At 41.3% G+C, this 20,682-nt stretch overlaps 1 protein-coding gene across 1 annotated transcript in view; it reads right to left on the bottom strand.

The window, feature by feature from the left end:
* The window catches only part of LOC143301833 (uncharacterized), a 31,263-nt gene extending 11,634 nt beyond the window's left edge, over positions 1-19,629 (bottom strand). The window contains exons 1-2 of the mRNA XM_076616247.1: positions 18,111-19,629; positions 451-623 (exon numbers count right to left, since the gene is read on the bottom strand). Of these exons, the coding sequence (XP_076472362.1) occupies positions 451-623; positions 18,111-18,960 (1,023 nt within the window). The 5' untranslated portion in view covers positions 18,961-19,629. The remainder of the gene's footprint in view (positions 1-450; positions 624-18,110) is intronic.
* Positions 19,630-20,682: the final 1,053 nt, after the last annotated feature.

The raw sequence follows: 20,682 nt of genomic DNA, 5'->3' as shown, positions 1-20,682 counted from the left end.
CAAAACAACAATAAAGCAATACAATACGCATACACATTACAGCATGCACATACAACAATACAACAACAACACACACATATGCGCGCGCGCGCATACACACACACACACACACACACACACACACACACACACACACACACACACCTGTGTCTCCGTAGGCGACAACAACAAAAACATATACACAACAACAACAACAAAAACCCACAGCAGCAGCAACAACAACAACACACACACACAACAACAACAACAACTACCCCTAACTCCCCCTCCCAACCCTCACCCACCCATCCCCCACCACACAGACACACATACACACACAACACAAACCCACCTCCACCAGTCCCCCCCCACACACACACACAACACACACAACACAAATCCCCCCCCCCCCACCCACACACAAAACACCCCTCCCTCCCCACACACCCAACCACACACTCACACACACACCTGTGTCTCGGTGAGCTGCAGTTTGCTGGCCAGGGTCTTCCTCTCCTGACCCACCACGTAGTGGTTCTTCTCGAAGGCCTGCTCCAGCTGAAGCAGCTGGGAGGGCGAGAAGGCCGTGCGATTCCTCTTGGGCTTCCGGTACGGGTGGAACAGCAACCCGGGTGGGGGCCCCACTGCACAACGAATAATAGGGGTGAGTGGGTGTGAGTTTGTGAAGTTTTAAATCCAGGTAAGGGTTGCATGAGGCGATCTTTGAAGCGCTAAGTTTGCTTTGAGTTGAGAATGTTTCTAAGTATATGTAACTTACTGTGGCGTTAGGAACATTCTTTACGATCAGCAAACTTAAAGCCGCTATAAGTTCGCTCATACAACCCACCCCAGGTCTGGTTTTTTGTTTTGTTTTTGTGATTGATAGGTTCATCTGAGTAGGGTCTAAGGGGTTATGATTTATTTTTATTTGACTTGTATCTCGCGGTAACGGTGGAACAGCAACCCCTGTGGGGTTGGGGAGTTGTGGGGGGGGGGGGGGGGGGCACTGCATCGGTACAGGGGTTGTTGGGTGTGAGTGAGTCGCCAGGTTTCAGAATCCAGGTCAGGATTTTTTCTTTTGTTTTTATTTGTTTGTGGTGGGTTTTTTTGTTTTTGGTTGTTGTTGTTGTTTTGTTGTTGTTTTTTTTTGGGGGGGGGGGGGGGAGGAAGGGGGGGGGGGGCGTGAAGAGGATTGTTTATTATTGATAGGTTCATTTGTAATCAAGGTAGGGTCTAGGGGTTATTAATACATTTTTCATTTGACTTGTATCTTGCGGTACGGGCGGAACAGCAACCCGGGTAGGAGGTTCACTGCACAACGAATAATATGGGTGGGTGGGTGGGTGTGATCTGGATGGGCCAAAAGAAACTTTTCTGTTTTAAATGTTTGAAACAGATAACACGGTATTTTGAAATGAATTTGAACTGAAATCATTTCGTTGTTGGTTCTTTGTTTGTGTTTCTTTCTTTATTTGTTTACTTAGTTATGTGTTTATTTCTTGCATATGTATGCATTTAATTCGCTTATCAACTTTCTGTGCCATCGAGGTGACGTTACTGAATATTCCCTCATTCCCATCAACCCACATTTTCACAACCTTTTCCATAACCGACCTGACACATGTACACAACACACTCAGGCTTGGTCTGCCACAGCCCGAACTCCAGCAGATAGCCCACAGGGTGTTGTTGTGACTGTGATTATTGTTATGTGAGGTATACGTCTAAAATTTAGCATCATCTAGGAATTTTGAAGTCTTTTGTTTATTCATATCAAATGACAGTGATTCTGTTATATTGTTTGTGCAACATCCACCACAAATGGTTTTTGTTGGTGGTGGTGTTGTTGAAATAAAAAAATATATACTGTATTCTGTATGGATGTTGGGCTGTCATGATACGCACCGAGACTGAGTTACGTCTGTTGTGTCCCAATCTCGCCTGTTCTAATTCAGCGGATACCAGGACAAGACAGACTGCACAATACGGAATGCAACACCTTTTTGTCCCTCAAAGCAACACGCACACACACACCCATTCCCACTTCTCCTCCCCCCTACTGATTATATAATAACTGCTTTGTCGCCCAGCCACACCCAAGGCTCTCCTGTGCGACGTCAGGCTGAACTCCCACCCGGACAGACAGTCAGTCAGACATCCAGGACTCACCCCAATCAGTGCCTGAACAACGCTACTACCTTCAAGAACCACGACCCAAGCCCTGCACAACATTTGTCATAATTGGTCGTTAATATTAAACTCCACTTTACGGAAACCAGACAGGGAGAGTGAACCACGACAGTGGAGACCGCCACCACGTCCCTCTACTTCTCTTGACAGTCTCCACGAATTCTCCGACATCGAAAACTTGTTTCGCGAATTCGCCACAGGCCTGGAAGTGAAGGAGAATTGAAATCGTATTGTAAACAGGCGTCAGCCAGGTCCGGGGGATACAGCCACTTGCTGAGCTGCTCGGGTAATTTGAGTGGTACTTCTAATATTAAAGGTGTCGTACCCCGTGTGGAGGTCATAGGACTTCGTGGTGCCAATAGTGTCCCTAACCCGAGCATCATACCACACTCATGCTTGTTTAGTTTATATCATTTATCTCTTTTTCTTTTCTTTTTTTTTCTTTTTTTATATTGACCTAGGGTAGGCTCTCAAGGCCTGACAAGCGCGTTGGGGTTGTGCGAATACCAGACATCGGCTCATTTTTTCCCCCAAAGCAGACAAGGTGTAGCGTATGTGGACCAGTTCGCACGATTCAATGCCTCCTTGAAACTGAAATTGACACCGCCTCGCTGAAAATATTGTGACGTACATGCTGACGTGGCTCCGAACAATTAGGCGAACACTGTTAGAAAAGGACGTCTTGGATTTAAAGTAAATTTCATCCTTACCGTGAACTCACCGTAGTCCAAAACAAACATCGATATTTTCAAACTAAGCTAACCTCCGGGAGCATAGATATCCTTCTCCGCGGTTCAGTGTCACCAAACATTGCATCGTTTGTCTTTAACAATCATAAACTAGTCTCCTTTAAAAAAAAAAAACTCATTTGTGTCTTAAAATATTTTTCTTACCTGATTTTTTTTCTTTCACACGATGATTGATGTGCACGTAGTAATCAAGGAAAGGTGCACCGGTTATTCCCCCAATCCAATTTTACGTCACCTGTTTCTCAATCAAAGAGCATTTAAATGAGCCCAAAGAAAGTTTTTTGTTTTAATTGTTTGAAGCAGGCAATGAAGTCTTTTGAATCGAATTAAATAATTGTTTCCCCGCACACACACACACACACACACACACACACACACACACACACACAGACGGCAGACATATGTCTGCTGGGTATGTACATCACCTGCACCTTCATGCAACACTTGTCTTTCTCTCTAAACTTTCGGGAAAACCCTTTTCGGTCATTTTATTGTCGAAGGACAGAATCATTGTGGTGAACAGGTTATCACTATTTTCAGTCACCGCAAAAGTATTTAAGTATTCACACTTTCAGACGGATTTAACAGTCGTTCCCCCATGTGTCCATCCATAATGACAATCTCAGGTTTTAGAACACGCGTCAGCAGTACGACGGGAACGGTCTGGGTATTCTTACTGAGCATGGGTCCAGATTTCGTTGTCAAACTGATAGACAGACAGACAGACAAAGAGAGAGAGAGAAAGACTGACAGACAGACAGACATACAGACAGAGACAGGCAGACAGACAGACAGGCAGACGGACAGACAAAGAGAGGCTTTCATCTTCACATAATTATGTTTGTACCTCATTTGCTTATCCATTGTGGTCATTTGTTGTTTTTTTTTTTATGTAAACAAGTATTTGCCTGTATTTCTAGTTGTTGTTACTTCTATATTTTGCTTTGTGTACATGCATTCTGTTCGGCTTATTACTTTGTTAATTTGTTTGACAGCTAATGTTATGAATAATCAGACCCGACATAAAATCATTAACACTCCTGTTTGTACTGTAGACCTCCCAGGAGTAATGTGCACCTGCAATTTTAGACGTGCTAAGTTGTCTTAGCGCTAACAAGTTTCCTTAGTCTATAGACTTTTGCGTTGATTTAGGACTTCCTTTTTTTTCCATGTTACCTCACGGGGTTTCCCGGAATAAACTTTCATTATCTTGTCTTCTCTGAGCTAAGCAAACTTAGCGTATCTAAGACCGTTAATGGAATCAAGCTCAGGACCTCCCATCCCCCATCTAATCCCTCAAGCCCCCACCCCCTTTTCCTTTTTTTTTTTTCTTTTCTTTTTTTCTTTCTTATAATCTTACTGGTTTTCCTTTGTACATTGCGGCTCTTGATTTGTTGTTGTTGCTGTTGTGTTGTCTGAAATCCAGAACCATAAACGTGTCAATGGTTTCTAACTCCACTTTTTTTTTCCCTTCTTCTTCTTTTCACTTTTTAAAGGCTAAGAACTTCGTGGTTTTGGTTTGTTCAATCTATGTTTCACGTCGTTACGACTGACATTGTAAGGAGTGGATGGGTCGCCGAGTTTCAGTTTCAACGAGGTATTTGTATTTGTATTTCTTTTTATCACAACAGATTTCTCTGTGTGAAATTCGGGCTGCTCTCCCCAGGGAAAGCGCGTCGCTACACTACAGCGCCACCCTTTTTTTTTTTTCCTGCGTGTAGTTTTTTTTATTTGTTTTTCCTATCAGTGCGGACTGATCCATATACGCTACATCACATTTGCTGGAAAAAAAATAAAGCAAGTGCCTGACCATTGCATAAACCCAACGCGATGGTTTAGCATCGAGAGCCCTACTCTAGGTTTAAAAAAATTACATAATATATATATATATATATTATATAATCATTATTATTATTATCAAAGACATAATGAAATTAAATGCACAAAATAAACTAATGAGTACACGCATTAAGACATGGTAAAAAGGTAGAAGGCAAACGATTGAAATACAGTCAGAATAGAGAGGTCAGAACACTTGCAGCAAAGGGTTCAGTCAATGCAACACTGGACTGTAGCCTACTTTTGTTTTGTTTTGTTTTGTTAAGGAATATTCAGCTTTTACATTGATAGACACCTCAGGTGATAGGGCGGTCAGAAATGGACTGTAAAATGCATCTGGTGTAGTGTATATAACGGATCACCCAAGGATTTTCAAAATACCTGTGCAGTCTAAAAGGCCAAAATACCCGTGACGCGTCTAAAAGGCCACCTGGCTTAGAGAACGGGTGGAGCTCACAGACGGGACGGGTAGGCACTGTTGCTGTTAACGGGTATTCCGCGGATATGTATGCAGTATTCACCACAGATCAACACAACACCGACGATAGTAACAACAATGTTTGGTTTTCGTTTTTAAACAGCGCACTACCTTGCTTAATGCAACTGAATGCTGAACACACTCTACTTAAAAAAAAAATCATCCACTAAAATTGTACACTCGTAAACAACCCGCTTTACCCGCACTCCCCCCACCCCCCACCCCAAGCGTCTTCGTTTTACTTTTTGGAAGTTTTAAAAAGCTTTTTAATGGAAGAACGAAAAAAAATCGTTCAACATTCTTCTCATAAATAAAGGACAAACACAAAGATACAACATACACAGGAACAGAAACACAGACAGAAGTCCGAGATTCTAGCAAACTAGTGGATTTGTTTTTGTTTGTTTTTTGTTTTGCTTTTTTTAGGGGGAAAAGTAAAATTTTAAAGATCATTTAAACAAACACTAAAAGTATTAACTGACTAGCTATCCCTCTGACAAAGAAAATAACAGACTCAAGCTATGTCCCAAACAATTAAGACGTAAGGGAGGGAATCACCAAAGATAGATGATGACCCCCTCACCCCCGCCCTTTCACCCCGAGTTCCGTGTTAATACACTGGTATCAAAAGAGCTCTCGCCCATGCTCGGGTTTGTATGCACAACACTACAATCGCGGCCTGTTACTGTGCTAAAATTGTGTTTGAGACAGCGGATGTTGTGGGTGTGAGGAAGGGGGTTGGTGCTGGATAATAATAATATTATTATCATTATCATTATTAGTAGTAGTAGATCATATTTTGTATCATCATCATCATCATCATCATTAGTAGTAGTTGTTGTTCTAGTAGTAGTAGTGAAAGAAGGAACAGCAGTATTAGTAGTAGTATTGCTATTATCATCGTCATCATTATTATTATCATCATCATCAAAGGCTAACAAAGGTGGTGGTGGTGGTGTTTTTTTGTTTGTTTGTTTTTTTTTTATCCGAGACAGTTTAACGTCTTACAGTGGTTGGCTTTGATAAGCTTGTTAATTGCGAGAAAAAGTGACGCTAAAACAATCGTATCAACCCACACGTAAAAGTCCTGTAAAGTTAATTAGAATTGTATATTGTGTATTTTGTATTGTATAAGAGTCAGTCGTGTCCCAACTATGACCATCAGAACAGCGGAGGAGGTAACTGCTGTTCCGACAATCTGGGTTATGATTTGATTATAGTGGAAAATGTCTTGCCCTAGTAGCATCCCCACTCTCTCAAACAAGAGGGTTTTAGGACAGTGTTGGGATGCTTCCCAAAGGCCAACTACTGAACTAGCCCCCATGACTGCAGCACTGACAGTCAGTGTAATCTTGCCTCCTAGTTTGGAAGTCATAGTCATTCACAAAAGACTAAACTGTAAATGACTTCCCACTGCAATGAAGAAACCATTGATCATAATTTCTAATTTCAATCAACATAAAACACCAGAATATCAAAATCAAACTTTAACATAAATACGTACTCTCAGTTGTGCACTAAATCGTTTCGGTTTTTATTTCTCAAAGACACGGTTTCGTTAGCCTTCTATATTGGAACTGAATATGTTTTTGAAAGTTGGTTTGCCTTGCGTGGTTCATTTCTATCATGTCAATTATTATCATTATTATTATTATTATTATCATTCATTGTCATTATGGTTGTTATCATCATCTCTATTACAATAGGAAAAAGAGGACAAAATAATAATTATGACATGTCTCCCCTAAAATAAACGAAAAGACATTTTGCATGTGCATGTTCTCAGTCTATTCTTTTATATAAGCATACCTCAGCGTTTGTTCTTCTTTGAGGCCATTGTCTCTTTATTTCTTTGTTTATTTGTTTGTGGGGAGGGGGGTGGTGGGGAGGAGGGAGGGGGGGAGGGTTGAAGTCGCAAAAAAAAGAAAGAAAGAGAAGATAACTACAGAAAAAAAGTCCCAAAAACAAAAGCAATATTATTTGCAAAAATAGTTATAAAAATTCGTGTGTGCAGCATTACATTCCCATGCCTGTGCCTGAAACAGCATGCATTACTTGTTCATGAACACATTAATTCAATGATGTGCTACACAACTCTACGGGCTGGATCACTGGAACCAACACCATACCAGAACGTAAGTCTTCGTTGTGTCATATTATATATAATTTTTTTCTCCTAAATTTGTAAGCAGCGTGTATGGATCAGTGCACACGCTTTGACACTTCCTTAAAACTGAAACTGAAACAAAGTAGGAAAAAAAAGTTTCAGCATGTTTTGTCAGCGGTGAGTTTCACTTTCAGCTGAAACTGCAAACTAGTTCATCTACGCCTCTACGCTAATTCCTACTACGCTCGCATTTATCTGTTGTCATGTTAATTATTTTGGGGTTATTTCATTTCATAATTCTCAGTTAAACAAAGATTTAAAACTTAAGACTATCGGCCCGTACATACATGAGACTCGAACCCGTCTGACACTCGCTTCCTAATCGGGTACGTTACCGTGACATGGACGAGACTGGGGTAGGTGAAGGTTTGGGGGGTGGGGTGGGGTTGCAATAATTCCTTTCTTTCTTTCTTTCTTTTTTTCTCTCTTTTTTGTGCAACAGAATTAAATAAAATAAGGGTTGTAAATCAAGTACATAAAGTAATTAACTGCATGCGTTCAGCGGATCGCTCATTAAATTAATCATCTTTTAATCAGCAAATCGATCCGCAAATCCGAGCCATGAATGCATACACAGAGCACAAAAAAAACATAATCATGATTGTCTTCGGTGAACACATAACTTTGCCGACGAGTACATGCTCTTGAATATCAATTTTCGGCACTATGACCTCGCACCTTTGGACGGCAGCTGAATTGATATGACACGTTTTTTTTAGCCTTTCAGTTCATTCTGAACTCGGGATGTATCGCAGTGATATGTCCGTAAAAAGACGAAGTTTGAAAGCAAGCAAGAAAAACAACAACATACAAACAAATGAATGAAGACGTATTCGTGAAAAATGTGGAAAGAGGGAGAGAGAGAGAGAGAGAGAGAGAGAGAGAGAGAGAGAGAGAGAGAGAGAGAGAGAGAGAGAGAGAGAACGAACCACAACAGAAAGCCGAAATCGACAAACAGAATAGAACATGGAGAATATTGATTTTCAGACCGATGACCATGATAATAAACTTCCAGGAATCATATCACTGCATTGACATACATTTGAACACACACACACACACACACACACACACACACACACACACAATCACACGTTTAATTTTAAGTGTGACAAGTAGCCGATACCGAGATTCTTCCTCATCAAGTTTGACTTACAATGATTATCTCCATCACAATCTCTATTATCAGAGGTTGTTTTCATCAATTCTACAATCATATTAGAGCAATATCAATCCTAAAACTTAATCGTGACCGATGCCACGATTCTTCTTCATCAAGTTTCACTCAATGGATCCAAAGACCACATATGGTTTTTACTGTATCTTCATCGTCAGTCTAGTTATTTCAGTTTAAAAAAAAAAAGAAATAATAAAAGCCCCTAAATGCTACAGACAGAGGAATATTAACATGCTAAACCATAAAACTAACCGACATCGCAGTTGTTCCTCATCAAGTTTGACTCACATTTAATTCCAGTCATCGAAATAAAAAAAGCAAACAAACAAACTCAAATGTCCTTTACATAAGAGCAATTTCAAAAACCTAAAGCTTGACAGCATCATTTTTTCTTCATCACGATTGACTTGCTATCCAATCCAGTCCGATCCAATCCAATCCAATCCTATACAAAACAATACAGTACAATAATTATCCTAAAACGTAATAAATTATTATTCTTCGTCAAGTTTGAATCACTGTATCTCACTTTCGCCATATTCCCAGTTACCGGAGTTCATTCAAACAACGAGAGTAATACATATTTAAAAAAATTTAAAAATATATAAAAAAAACATTTAAAAAAACGGTCATATAATACAAACATATCAGAGCGATAATCACTACTGCCTGGCACGTTGCTGTTCATCGATCTTTCCGCGTGGCGCGCGCATGCACACACACACACACACACACAGACGCTGTCGCACCAGGTAGCTCTCGTTATTATTAATAACGGGTGAGCAGTCACGGGTATCGTCTTCCAGTCGATCGTACCCCATTGGCAGCAACACGTGGGGAACGTGGGGTGGGAACCCAATACACTTTCCTGACTGCGATTGGGGCACCAGGTTGTGACTTATAACGGGGCACTACAACGGCGCAACAAGCTGTGGAACATTATATATATATAATATATAAAAATAATGAAATGATAATAAAAAGAGCTCACAAATCTTGATATCTAGTGGCGTGCTGAACGGTTACGTAACTTAGATAACAAATCTGTTCAACTTCGGTTGCGTGAATTTGTACACATGACAGCCGCGTCAGTGCATTAAATAAAAATTTTAAAAAGAGGTAAGGGACAATCGCATAGCAATAACTCCACGCTTGCACGTTTAGGCTACGGGCACACACACAGACAGACAGACACACAGACACACACACAGACACAGACACACACACACACACAGAAGGGGGAGTGGGGGAGACAGACGGACAAACTGACAGACAGAAAAACACAGTGGAAGCAATTGGAGATAGACAGAAGCAGAGGGAAGGGCAGGTAAATCCACAAATAGTGGCTTCACGCTTATCAAGCGAACGGAGAAAGAGAGAGAGAGAGAGAGAGAGAGAGAGGGGGGTCTAACACAAAAAGAACCTCTCCCTCTCTCTCTCTCTCTCTCTCTCTGGCGCGTGCACGCGTGTTACGTGCGTGTGTGGCCGCGGTTATGTGCGTGCGCCCATTCATCTTTTACAACGTCCCTCCCTGCCCCTACCCTCTTCCTCCCCCCCCCACACCCCCTTCCCCAGCCACACACACACACTCACCTCACACCCTGTTCCTTCTACACCACGCCTTTTCGTTTCTCTTAGTCCCACGTGATTGAAATGGATTGCTAATTCTCAAATTACGGAGGTTTTCGCGGCGAATCAAGTGTTTGGCGGGAGGATCAATACCAAGTCTGCAATGACTGGGTGTGTCTGCCTGCCTGCCTGCCTGCCTGTGTGCCTGTCGGCTTGCCTGACTGCCTGCTTTCTGTTATTTCTCCCTCATTAATTTCAACGCAGCACTGTTTTGGTGGGGGAAAGTTTCCATTAGACTGACAAGGCGCACAGCAGAAAAAAGGACCTCGATGTTCAACGCGTATAAATGAGGGTTAATAGGTTTGCATTATGCTTTTTTCTCATTTCGTTTTGAAAGAGAGAACTGGTTTTCATGCCTAGGTGATTCGTGTATTTATGTGTGTGTATGGAGAAAGAGGTGTGTGTGTGTGTGTGTGTGTGTGTGTGTGTGTGTGTGTGTGTGTGTGAAGAGCGGACGGTGGGGTTGTGGGTGAATTTGGCATACTTGTGTGCGCTTGTCTTTTTTGTGTACATCTGTGCTTGTGTACCTACACACACCCCTCCCCGCCAAACACACACACACACACACACACGAACGCACGCACGCACGCACACACACACACACACACACACACACACAACGTGTCAGTAGGCTGTTTTCACAAACTTCGATGGATGTGTTTGTGCATGAACCAATCAAAAAACTGCGAAGTATATATATATATATATATATATATATATATATATGTGTGTGTGTGTGTGTGTGTGTGCGTGCGTGCGTGCGTGTGTCTGTGTCTGTGTGTGTGTGTGTGTGTAAAATTTCTCAGTAGTCAGTACCGATTATCATAATTATTCATAAAGTGTCGTTGTTTTTTTACTTACTTGTTTTCTTGTTTCTGATGTACTGATTATCATAACCTGCTTTTTAATTGATGTTTTCCTGCATATATGAAGCTACAACTGCGTGGAAATTGATTTTCTGCTCACCCACTTCCCTCCTGCCCAACCCTTTCCCCACCCTCTCCCCCTAACCGCCCAAAGGACAAAGCAATACAAAAGAAAAAAATACATAACAAATCATTGTAGACTCTGTTCAATAAAAAAAAAAAAGAGTAAATAAATTGACTCAAATAACAGGCGGATAAAGATATATGTAAACATTATACAAAGAGAAAAAATACATAATAAATCATTTTAGACTCTGTTGCATAAAAAAAAGAGTAAACAAACTGACTCAAACAACAGGCAGATAAAGATATATGTAAACAAACCTTTTTTTTCTTCTAGCACTGGACTTCCTCTTGTGTGTATGCTTGCTCGCATGTTTGTTTCTTGTCTATTTTTGTTGTTCGTTTTTTTTTTTTTTTTTTTTCGTGTAAACTTCTTTGTTTTCTGCAAGCTGCTTTGCTTCCATAATAACTATGAGTTCACCGTTTTGTCGGGTTTTTGTCTTTGTTCGTTTTTTTTTTCTTTCTTTTATTGACAGCCTGTAATCAGTGATGTCTCTTTCCATAATTTCTCTGCCCCCCCCCCTTTTTTTTTTTAAACATGATGTTCTTCTTAACAAGCAAGAATTTCACAAGTTTTCTTCTGTTTTGTTGTTGTTGTTGTTTGTTTGTTTGTGTAACTGCTTTTTTTTTCTGTGTGTCCGCGTGCATCGAGTCGATAAACATGTTTGCTTAAACTCATGGAGGATTTAGACTTTTCCCCTCTCTATTATTTCATTTCATTTTTATTTCTATTTTTCATTTTATTCTATTTGTTTTTGTATTTGTATTTTCATTTGACAGGATTTGGGATGAATGTCTTGGTTTCTTGTGGCTGTGTGTGTGTGTGTGTGTGTGTGTGTGTGTGTGATCTCTCCATCCCTATCTCTCCTAGTCATCTGTCTCCCCACATCCCTCCCTCTATCCTCCCTGTCTCTCCCATTCCACCCCGTCTTCCCTTTTAGCTCTCTCATCCAGTCCCTTCTGTTTGTTTTTCCCCTCTGTGTGGGTTATGGGAGGCCAGTCACCCACTTTCCAGCATTTCATTTTGTTAAAGCAAAACGCAGCCTCATGCAAAAAACATAATAATAACGGCTTTTAGTCTTTCGGATGAAACGATAATCCGAAGTCTCGTTGGTAGCATGCGATTGGCGCGCGCAAAAGAACCCACGGAAACAATTGGGTGGTTGATACCTGGCAAACTTAATCAGAAAAATCAACTTTGCTAGTGAAACAAGTATACATGCAGACAGAAAAAAGATGCGAAAAAAGAGAGAAATATGTTGTGGGGGGAAAAGGTAACACAATGCGATACAATATAAAACAAAACAAAAACAAAATACAATATGAAACAAAAGAAAACAAAACAAAAAGAGCGATAAAAGATTGCTATCATTACCTGGCTACCTTCTTTCCCCCTTTCTTTTTTTTTTTTTTTTTTTTTTTCGAAGTCCGACAATTGAAAAATAACAATATAAAGAATACATCATGTATATAAGACTATGATGACACTAATAACACGAGAATATCTTATCATTATTAAAATTTTGGAATAGCATACCGTTATCAACAAGTCTCATCACGACCAGTCGATTAATGATTCCGTCCTGAAATATTACCAGCAAGGACAAAAACTACGAGAAAAAAATCAAATAGGCTTATTGGAGGCAACCAGTCGTACTAAAAGCACAACGTCAGATGCACTCAGTGCACGCGCTTGTATTACTAATGACGTTTAATTTGATAGTCGATACTATCTTTTTGCCCGCAAGAACAACTCCGTAATATCAATGAAACCGGTCGTATCAGTTAAGTCTTTAACAACAACGACGACGACGATGACAGTATTAAGAATTCATAATAAAATAGATAATGATGATAACTATATAATATTGATGATTGATTTGATTTTATAGCCGTTGTTGTTGTTTCTGCTTCTGTTGTCTCGTTGTTTTACTGTTTGTTGTTATTATTACCACTTCTAACATCGTTGCCATCATCATCATCATCATCATCATTATTGTCCCCCGTTTAATGCGAATATGAAAAGAAAATGCGTACGTAGAAAACAATCCTGAGATATAAAGACACAAATACAAAATAGTATGTCACACACACACACACACACACACACACACACATATATATATATATATATACATTTATATCCTTCCTTCCTTCAAATATAACACACACACACACACACACACATATATATATATATATATATATATATATATATATATATAATATCACGACTACCATGGTAATTCAGCACACAAATTCATTGCCCATTTCATGGATTCTGCTCCATAAAATTCAATTTCAGGATTTTTTTCCCTCGTTTTTTTCTTCTTTTTTTCTCCAATTTTTGAAGGAAGGAAGGAAATATTTTTCATCTCGTTTGGTTATCACTTTATTTGAGTGAAGTAAACTTTTTTTCCGATTTTTTCCCCTTTTTCTTTTTCTTTTTTTGTTTTCGTAATTTTGTTTTTATCGTTCTATTTATTGTGTGTTTTTGGCTCCGGAATGGTTATTGCGTTTGGATGGGCTATAAATATCACAGACTGATCTGATAGGCTTCATAAACGTATTCCTCACCTAGTAAATCAGTTAATTCCAAAATAACGTATGCATACCTTACTTAGTAATGCAGTTGATTCCAAAATGATACATAATTTTATATAATAATCAATTGAATAAGTCCAGAGAATTAATGATTAACAACATTCCTTTCATTGCCCCCACCCCCACCCCCACCCCATCCCCGCCCCCAACACCACCCCCCCCCCCCCCCCCCCCCCGCACCTCCCCCTGATCTTACGAAACTTTTTCTTTTCTTTGTTTCTAATCTATAAATCTGCAATCTCGGGTTTATCGGTCGCCAGCCTTCCATCCTCCAAATTCCCCGTTTACAAGTTTTCTTCCTTTTTTTTAAAAATATCTTGCATCAATATTCATGAATGGTGATTCCAAGTACAATTTTTGGAAAAGATAACAAAAAAAACAACAACAACAACAAACAAACCAAAAACAAAACAAAACAAAGCAAAAAAACAAAAAACAACAACAACACCAACAAAACAAAAAAAACTAAAACAAATTAAACGAAGTAATTAACCAATCATACCTAAAACAAATTAAACAAAGTAATTAACCAAATACACCTATTCTCCAACTGTAAAAAACAAGATCTTCGATATGCTGTGACATTTCGACAAGATAACAATAAAAACTAAATTAAATGACAAAGCGTTTACCTAAACCGTAACTAATATTCTATTTAAAAATCATGTTATGTTGTCTAATCTCACACTTACACACAACTAATTAAGTGACTTGCTGATTAATAAAAGCCTTGAGATGGCGTTGGTGGTTACCTGGACTGAATGTATACAAGTTAGACAACCATAAACATAAGCACAGACCAATGATTTTTTTTTATGCCCAGGTAACACGCACACCAGAGCAAGAAAATCCCAGACATTTGTAAGCATTCATCAAACATCAAAGAATTGGGGGGAAAAAGTGTCCTTCGTTGGGAAAGCACACATACATTAGTTTTTTTTATTTTTTATTTTTTTTATAGTGATTTTGAATCATAGATTACTTTTGTGCTGTATTGTGCATCAACAGAATAATGTTAAAGAAAAGAGAGGAGGACAACAACAACAACAAAAAAGAAAGAATGTGGGGGAAAAATAGGAAGATAGCCCTGAAAACAACAACAACAACAACAACAACAACACACACACACACACACACACACACACACAATTTTCTTGATGTACTATATTCTAAGCCCGGAACCGTTGTACTTGATTGCCTGCAGATAATCATAACTGTTAACATTAAGTGATCCACGTAATCATTTCGATATAAAACACTTCCTTATAGACAGCATCGTATCAAGACCTCCCACTCATATGCACACCGACCTGTTATTATTACTGTTTGTTTGGTTGTTGTTGTTTTCTTCTTGCTGTTGGTAGGAATGGTCAATCTGATTGTTATTGTTATAACCACCGTCGCTATGTACACTGTTTTATATCAATTGCACATACGTATGAATTGATTGCGTTTGTGTGTGTGTGTGTGTGTGTGTGTGTGTGTGTGTGTGTGTGTGTGTGTGTGTGTGTGTGTGTGTGTGTGTGTGTGTGTGTGCGTGCGTGCGTATGTGTTGTGCTTGTGTTGTTCTAAATGTTAATGGGAAGAACGAGAGCGAGAGGACTGAGAGCTGTAATTTGTCACGGGCATTTCAATGAAATTGTTCTATTGTTTTTGTTCATACTGGTGCTGTTTCATCTTTATGAGGAAAAATAACATTTTTGGATACCGCGCACCAGAACTTGCTTCACTCCTTACACGTTTAGTAAATACCGTTAACTGATTGGCTTTTTGTAGTTTGATTGGCTTTTTGTAGTTTAATGTAGAGAGCACTGCAACTGAAGCCAGGCGCCATACATGTATGTTTCACTGTTATTATAATTATGTTTTAATATATTCACTGATTTGTTTCTCTTGTTTATTTATCATCATTTCTTTTTTTTCTTTTTTGTGAATGTTTTGTACTGTATATCCATGGTAGCCTCTCACATGCCTGACCAGTGCGTTTGGCTTTATTAGTTTCATGTGTAGGTCTGACATGTGAAACCCCCCCAACTCCCCCCCAACCCACACCCTTTATTTCAGTTTTTTAAGATGCTGTGTCGCGTATATGGCTCAACCCGCGCGCTTTGATGGGTCTTTGAAAGAAAGGGGACAAATAAGAAAAGATAGAAAAAAAGAAACGTCAACTGCAACTATTTTAAAATCTAAAGGGGGTCCGGTTGTCTTTTCTGGAAAGGCTTGCTAATTGTGCCCTGTTTTGTAAAGTTTTGTCACCTTTAAAAAAAAAATTATGTTATCATCTTCTTTTTATTATCCCATATTGGTTTAAATAATCTTTAATTGCTCAACAATACACATGATTACAATGCAATCAATGACATACGAGCATCAACAAGCTTAAAGCTTATACTGTGCTCACAACGTTGCACTTCAATTTTAACATGACGGCTGATGTACCATATTATCAATTGTATCAAATAACATTCATAAACATTACGTACTGAAATAAAACAAATAAACAAACAATACATAATATAGTAAAATAATGCTAATATCAATATTAACATGAGATTAAATTTATTATCACCAGAGTAATCGGCCTGATAGAAGAGAAACACGAAGGAAAAAAAAAAGAAAAGAAATTTAGAAGAATGGTGGGTAAGGTGGTGGGGGAGGGGGAACAGAGTAATGACATAAGAACAATCAATCTCATATTGATGTTTGTGCTCTTTGTCCGAAAGTTAAAAAGGTAGAGCGCTTTGAAAACACCCATTATTATTATTATTATCATTATTATTTGTTGTTTTTGTGATCATCATCATCATCATCACCATTATTATTATTATGTTATTGTTGTTCTGTTATTATTATTATCATTATTATCATGATCATACAAAAACAACATCAGCTGGTGGCGATCGATCAAGGCTGGGAAGCGATAGGGAAAATACGATCAGTTCTGAAAACTGTTGTATTGATCAGAAACGCCGGGACAGCATATGATCTGTGACCAACATTATTTTTTTTCATGCATGGAAAAAAAAAAGAAACTCAGATTACATTACAGGTAAATGTTTTCAGATCAAACCGTGTTGTGTATATGTACGGCCCAGTCAACACCTAAGACTACCCCACAGCTGCATGAAATCGGACAACCACAGATTTTTTTTCTCCAAAAGTCATCTAATTACTCTCTGTGTCATTCACACACACACACACACACACACACACACACACACACACACAAGCACACACACAACCACCTACATTGCTAAAAATAATCCACAGTTTGCTGGCGTTGGTTTAAGGAGTTTACCAGCTCGAGATAATCAAAGGCAGTTATAAAGGAATCTTATGCCAAAATGACAATGATGTTATTATTGTTGCACTGCTCTTTATAGCCCACTGGCAGCCGTTCACTTCCAACATGTCCATACCGTGTATCATATCAACAGTGTTTACTCTCTTCATTGGAGCTTTGCTCCACATGGAACCAGCTCCGCCGAAGTCATGTTTAATCTATCAACGAAATCACCGCTAAACCCCTATCAGCCATAAACAGCTACCACATCAACGGACAACAGTTGCAGGCTGATACGATACATGAAATAAACAGATCAAAGCACCCTTTTTATATAAATGAAAAAGGTCTCAATAACCGAGTGGTAGATGGGCGGTGATTATGTTCCGCCAAACTGCTAATGCCTTCAAGGGCATCAGAAATCATATGACGAGTGACGAGTCCTCTGTGTGTGTGTGTGTGTGTGTGTGTGTGTGTGTGTGTGTGTGTGTGTTTCCATATGTATGAGTAGACAAAGATTTTAGCAAGAAAAATAATTAATGGTAACAATGAGTTCATCTTTCAGTTTACTATATCGTAATGTTGTCACTAACGCATCGCTTTTGCGTGCCTGTCCATGGGGTTCAATAAAAATCGATCATTAAAATCTGTGCCGAAGAGATTTCTATGATTAGTCATATACTTTCTTTTCTAAACAGATGTGGTGTAGCGTAAAAGGATCAGTCCGCACGCTTTGTTTTGACACCTCCACGAAACTGAAATCAGTTATCGTCGTTGTTACACTGGTAACACATATATACGTAGGGGTTAACGGGTCTCCACGCTTCCTCGCCCATTGTGCTGAACAGGCAAGTAAGGACATATTGCGCTGAGCGACGGAAGAAGAATATCTCATTCCCTCACTCGTGTAAATACAACAGTCCTGTTTGCTTGCTCTCTCTTTTCTCCCCCAATTCTTTTCTTTTTGTTTTGTGTTCTTTTTTTCAAGGGTGGAGAGGGATGGGGTAGTTGTGATACTGTACTCACATGGATATCTGGGGTGGACGAATCCTGGGTAGCGCGCCGCCAGAAGCGGGTGGGCGGTGGGATGGGGGGCCAGGTCCCGGTGCAGGTTGTAGAGCAGCGGGTTGAGGGGCAGGCCCGCGAAGTGGTGGGGCAGAAGGGCCGCCGCCGAGTTCATGGCGGCCGACAGACTGCGGTTACAGACCCTGAGCGGCTGGTAGAGGCTCGAACCCTCCACTGCCGATGCCGCCATGGGGTGGCCGCCCTGCTGGTGGAAGGCCCCCGTGCTCAGCAGGTGTTTGAAGTCCTCGCTGGACCACCCCGACACCCGGTTCTCCGCCTCCCCGGGGGAGGAGGGGGGCAGGGTTTTGTCCATGCGGGGGGACACCAGGGAGGGGGAGGGGGGCGAGGAGGACCTCCTCCCGACCCTGTCCTCATGGGCCGCGGGAGGAGGGGAGGAGGGGGACAACGTGCCTTGCCGGGACCTCGACCTGATGGGCGACTCCCTGGGGCTGTCCCTTCTGCTGCTCTCTCTGAACGAGTCTCTGAGCCCGTCTGTCGCGTGCTGCTGCATGTCCCTGACACTGTCCACCCCCGGGAGGTGGTGGTGGCTGTCTCGCACATAGTGGTCCCTGTGGCCATCCCTCAAGCTGTCCCGACTAGAGTCCACGCGGATCGAGTCCCTGATCCTGTCTCTGGGGCCGCTGCCGTCCAGCGCGGAGTCCTTGCAAACCAGGTCTCTGGGGGTGGAGAAGTCCTCGGGCCGGGGCAGCAGAGCCAAAGGCTGTCGTCGAGGACTGTCATCACGGCGTCCTATCAACGACTCGATGGAGAAGCCGTGACGTTTGGGGGTGGAGGTGGCCACAGCAGCCATGCTGCCTGCTGCTGCTCTAAGCACACTGACTTATGACTGATAGTATCTGCTGGTGGCGGAGAGAGTGCAGCAGCCACTCAACTGAGCACTCTCACTGTCCCAGCTACTTCCCCTTTCACAAAGTATACAGTTTAGCGACGAACGGATGTTGGTCGGCACTGCAACAGCATATCACTCCAAACAACCACTATAAACTGCGGTTTGAAAAAAAAACCCGGTATTGACACAACGACCTCTAAAACACTACCATACAATTCGTCCAGCGGCGAACAAGGTGGTATCTACTGCATACACACTGAAGCAAAAAACCAAGTCGATGCAGAAGACCCAATTGAAATGGCCCAGGTAGGCTGTATTGTTGTTATGAACGGTGCGGACACCACATCTCTCACGCTGGACTTTCTCTCCTCCGGGCACGAGCGGCGTGCAGTCAGTGAGTGGAACATACAGCCGCAGTCACTGCAAACTGGCGACCAGCACACAACTGAACGCTTGCGGTACGGGGATTCCTAAAGCCTGCGGAGAAAAGGAAGAGAGAGAGAGCCCGGCCGCGCCCCCTCGCGATAGCAGTTCCAGCGTGACTAACAGCTCTGGCAGCGCTCAGTGGTTTGTATAGCGCTTTGAACGTCAGTCGTCCGCTTTACTTCCTTCCAAAACCACCCGCACTTGTCGTCTGCTTCCCGCGGCCTCCCCCTTAGTTACCTCCCTTCCCTCTGCCCGTCGTCACAGCGTGGCACGTAAGCCCCGCCCTCCTCCTTTTTTTTTCCCCGTACACGTCAGTCAGGGCCTGGAGGGGCGGGGTGTTTGTAACACGCGCTGTCACTGGTTGGACGTCTGCACCCATGTGGCGTTAACTCCGCCCCTCCCCCTCCCAAGCCCCACCGGTTCTTCAGTGGTGGTGTGTGTGTCAGGGTTGAGGGCTGACTGTCACTTCTGGTTCTGCTCTCTGGCTCATGCAAGCGGACTTTGATGGTGTAACTGGACCTGTTTTTCTATGAAATCCGGCACTGTCTGCAACTGTCTGCAGAGTGGGGAGGGGGAGTGTTTGACCACAGATCGTCAGTTTAATCGGTCATTCCAGGCACTGAGAGGCGTCAGTGCAGAACACTAGCACGCGACCCTGGGCATCAAATGACGCGGCAGAATAGCTAGGAGGACGCACTTCAGTAGTGCCTGGTATATCCTATCTACTGGGAAGGACTATAGCGTTGATGAAGACCAATTGATTACTCGAGTAGCACTTGCTGTTGTGAATTATATATATATATATATATATATATATATATATATATATATAACAAACAGTGTGTGTGCATCACTGATAAGTAAGTATACTACCTGTTACTGTAGACCTATTTTGCGAGAAACCGTGAATTATTTTTTCACTGAGTGCAGATTGACAGTCACGCGTACCAGGCACAGAGTCCCTGGCGTTTATAAATACATACTGTACATAAACATAGGTATATATTCATACATCGAGTCCACCATACATGAACAAGCGCGAACTGTAGTACATACTGCACAAACACTGGCGCAAACAAACACACGCACACACATAACCCGCAGCAGCACTGAGTTCAAGACTGAAGCATATCATTCAGGTCTGAATAACTGAGATGGTTGGTCAGTCAGAAGTAGAACGGAAGAGGTGTGTTTAAAGAGATATGTTTTAACTGACGTGGTGAAATGATTCCACCTCAGCTGACAGACGGAGAAGAA

This window comes from Babylonia areolata, chromosome 2 (assembly GCF_041734735.1).
Source record: "Babylonia areolata isolate BAREFJ2019XMU chromosome 2, ASM4173473v1, whole genome shotgun sequence".
NCBI classification, from domain to species: domain Eukaryota; kingdom Metazoa; phylum Mollusca; class Gastropoda; order Neogastropoda; family Buccinidae; genus Babylonia; species Babylonia areolata.
This window is presented reverse-complemented; position numbering and strand designations above follow the sequence as displayed.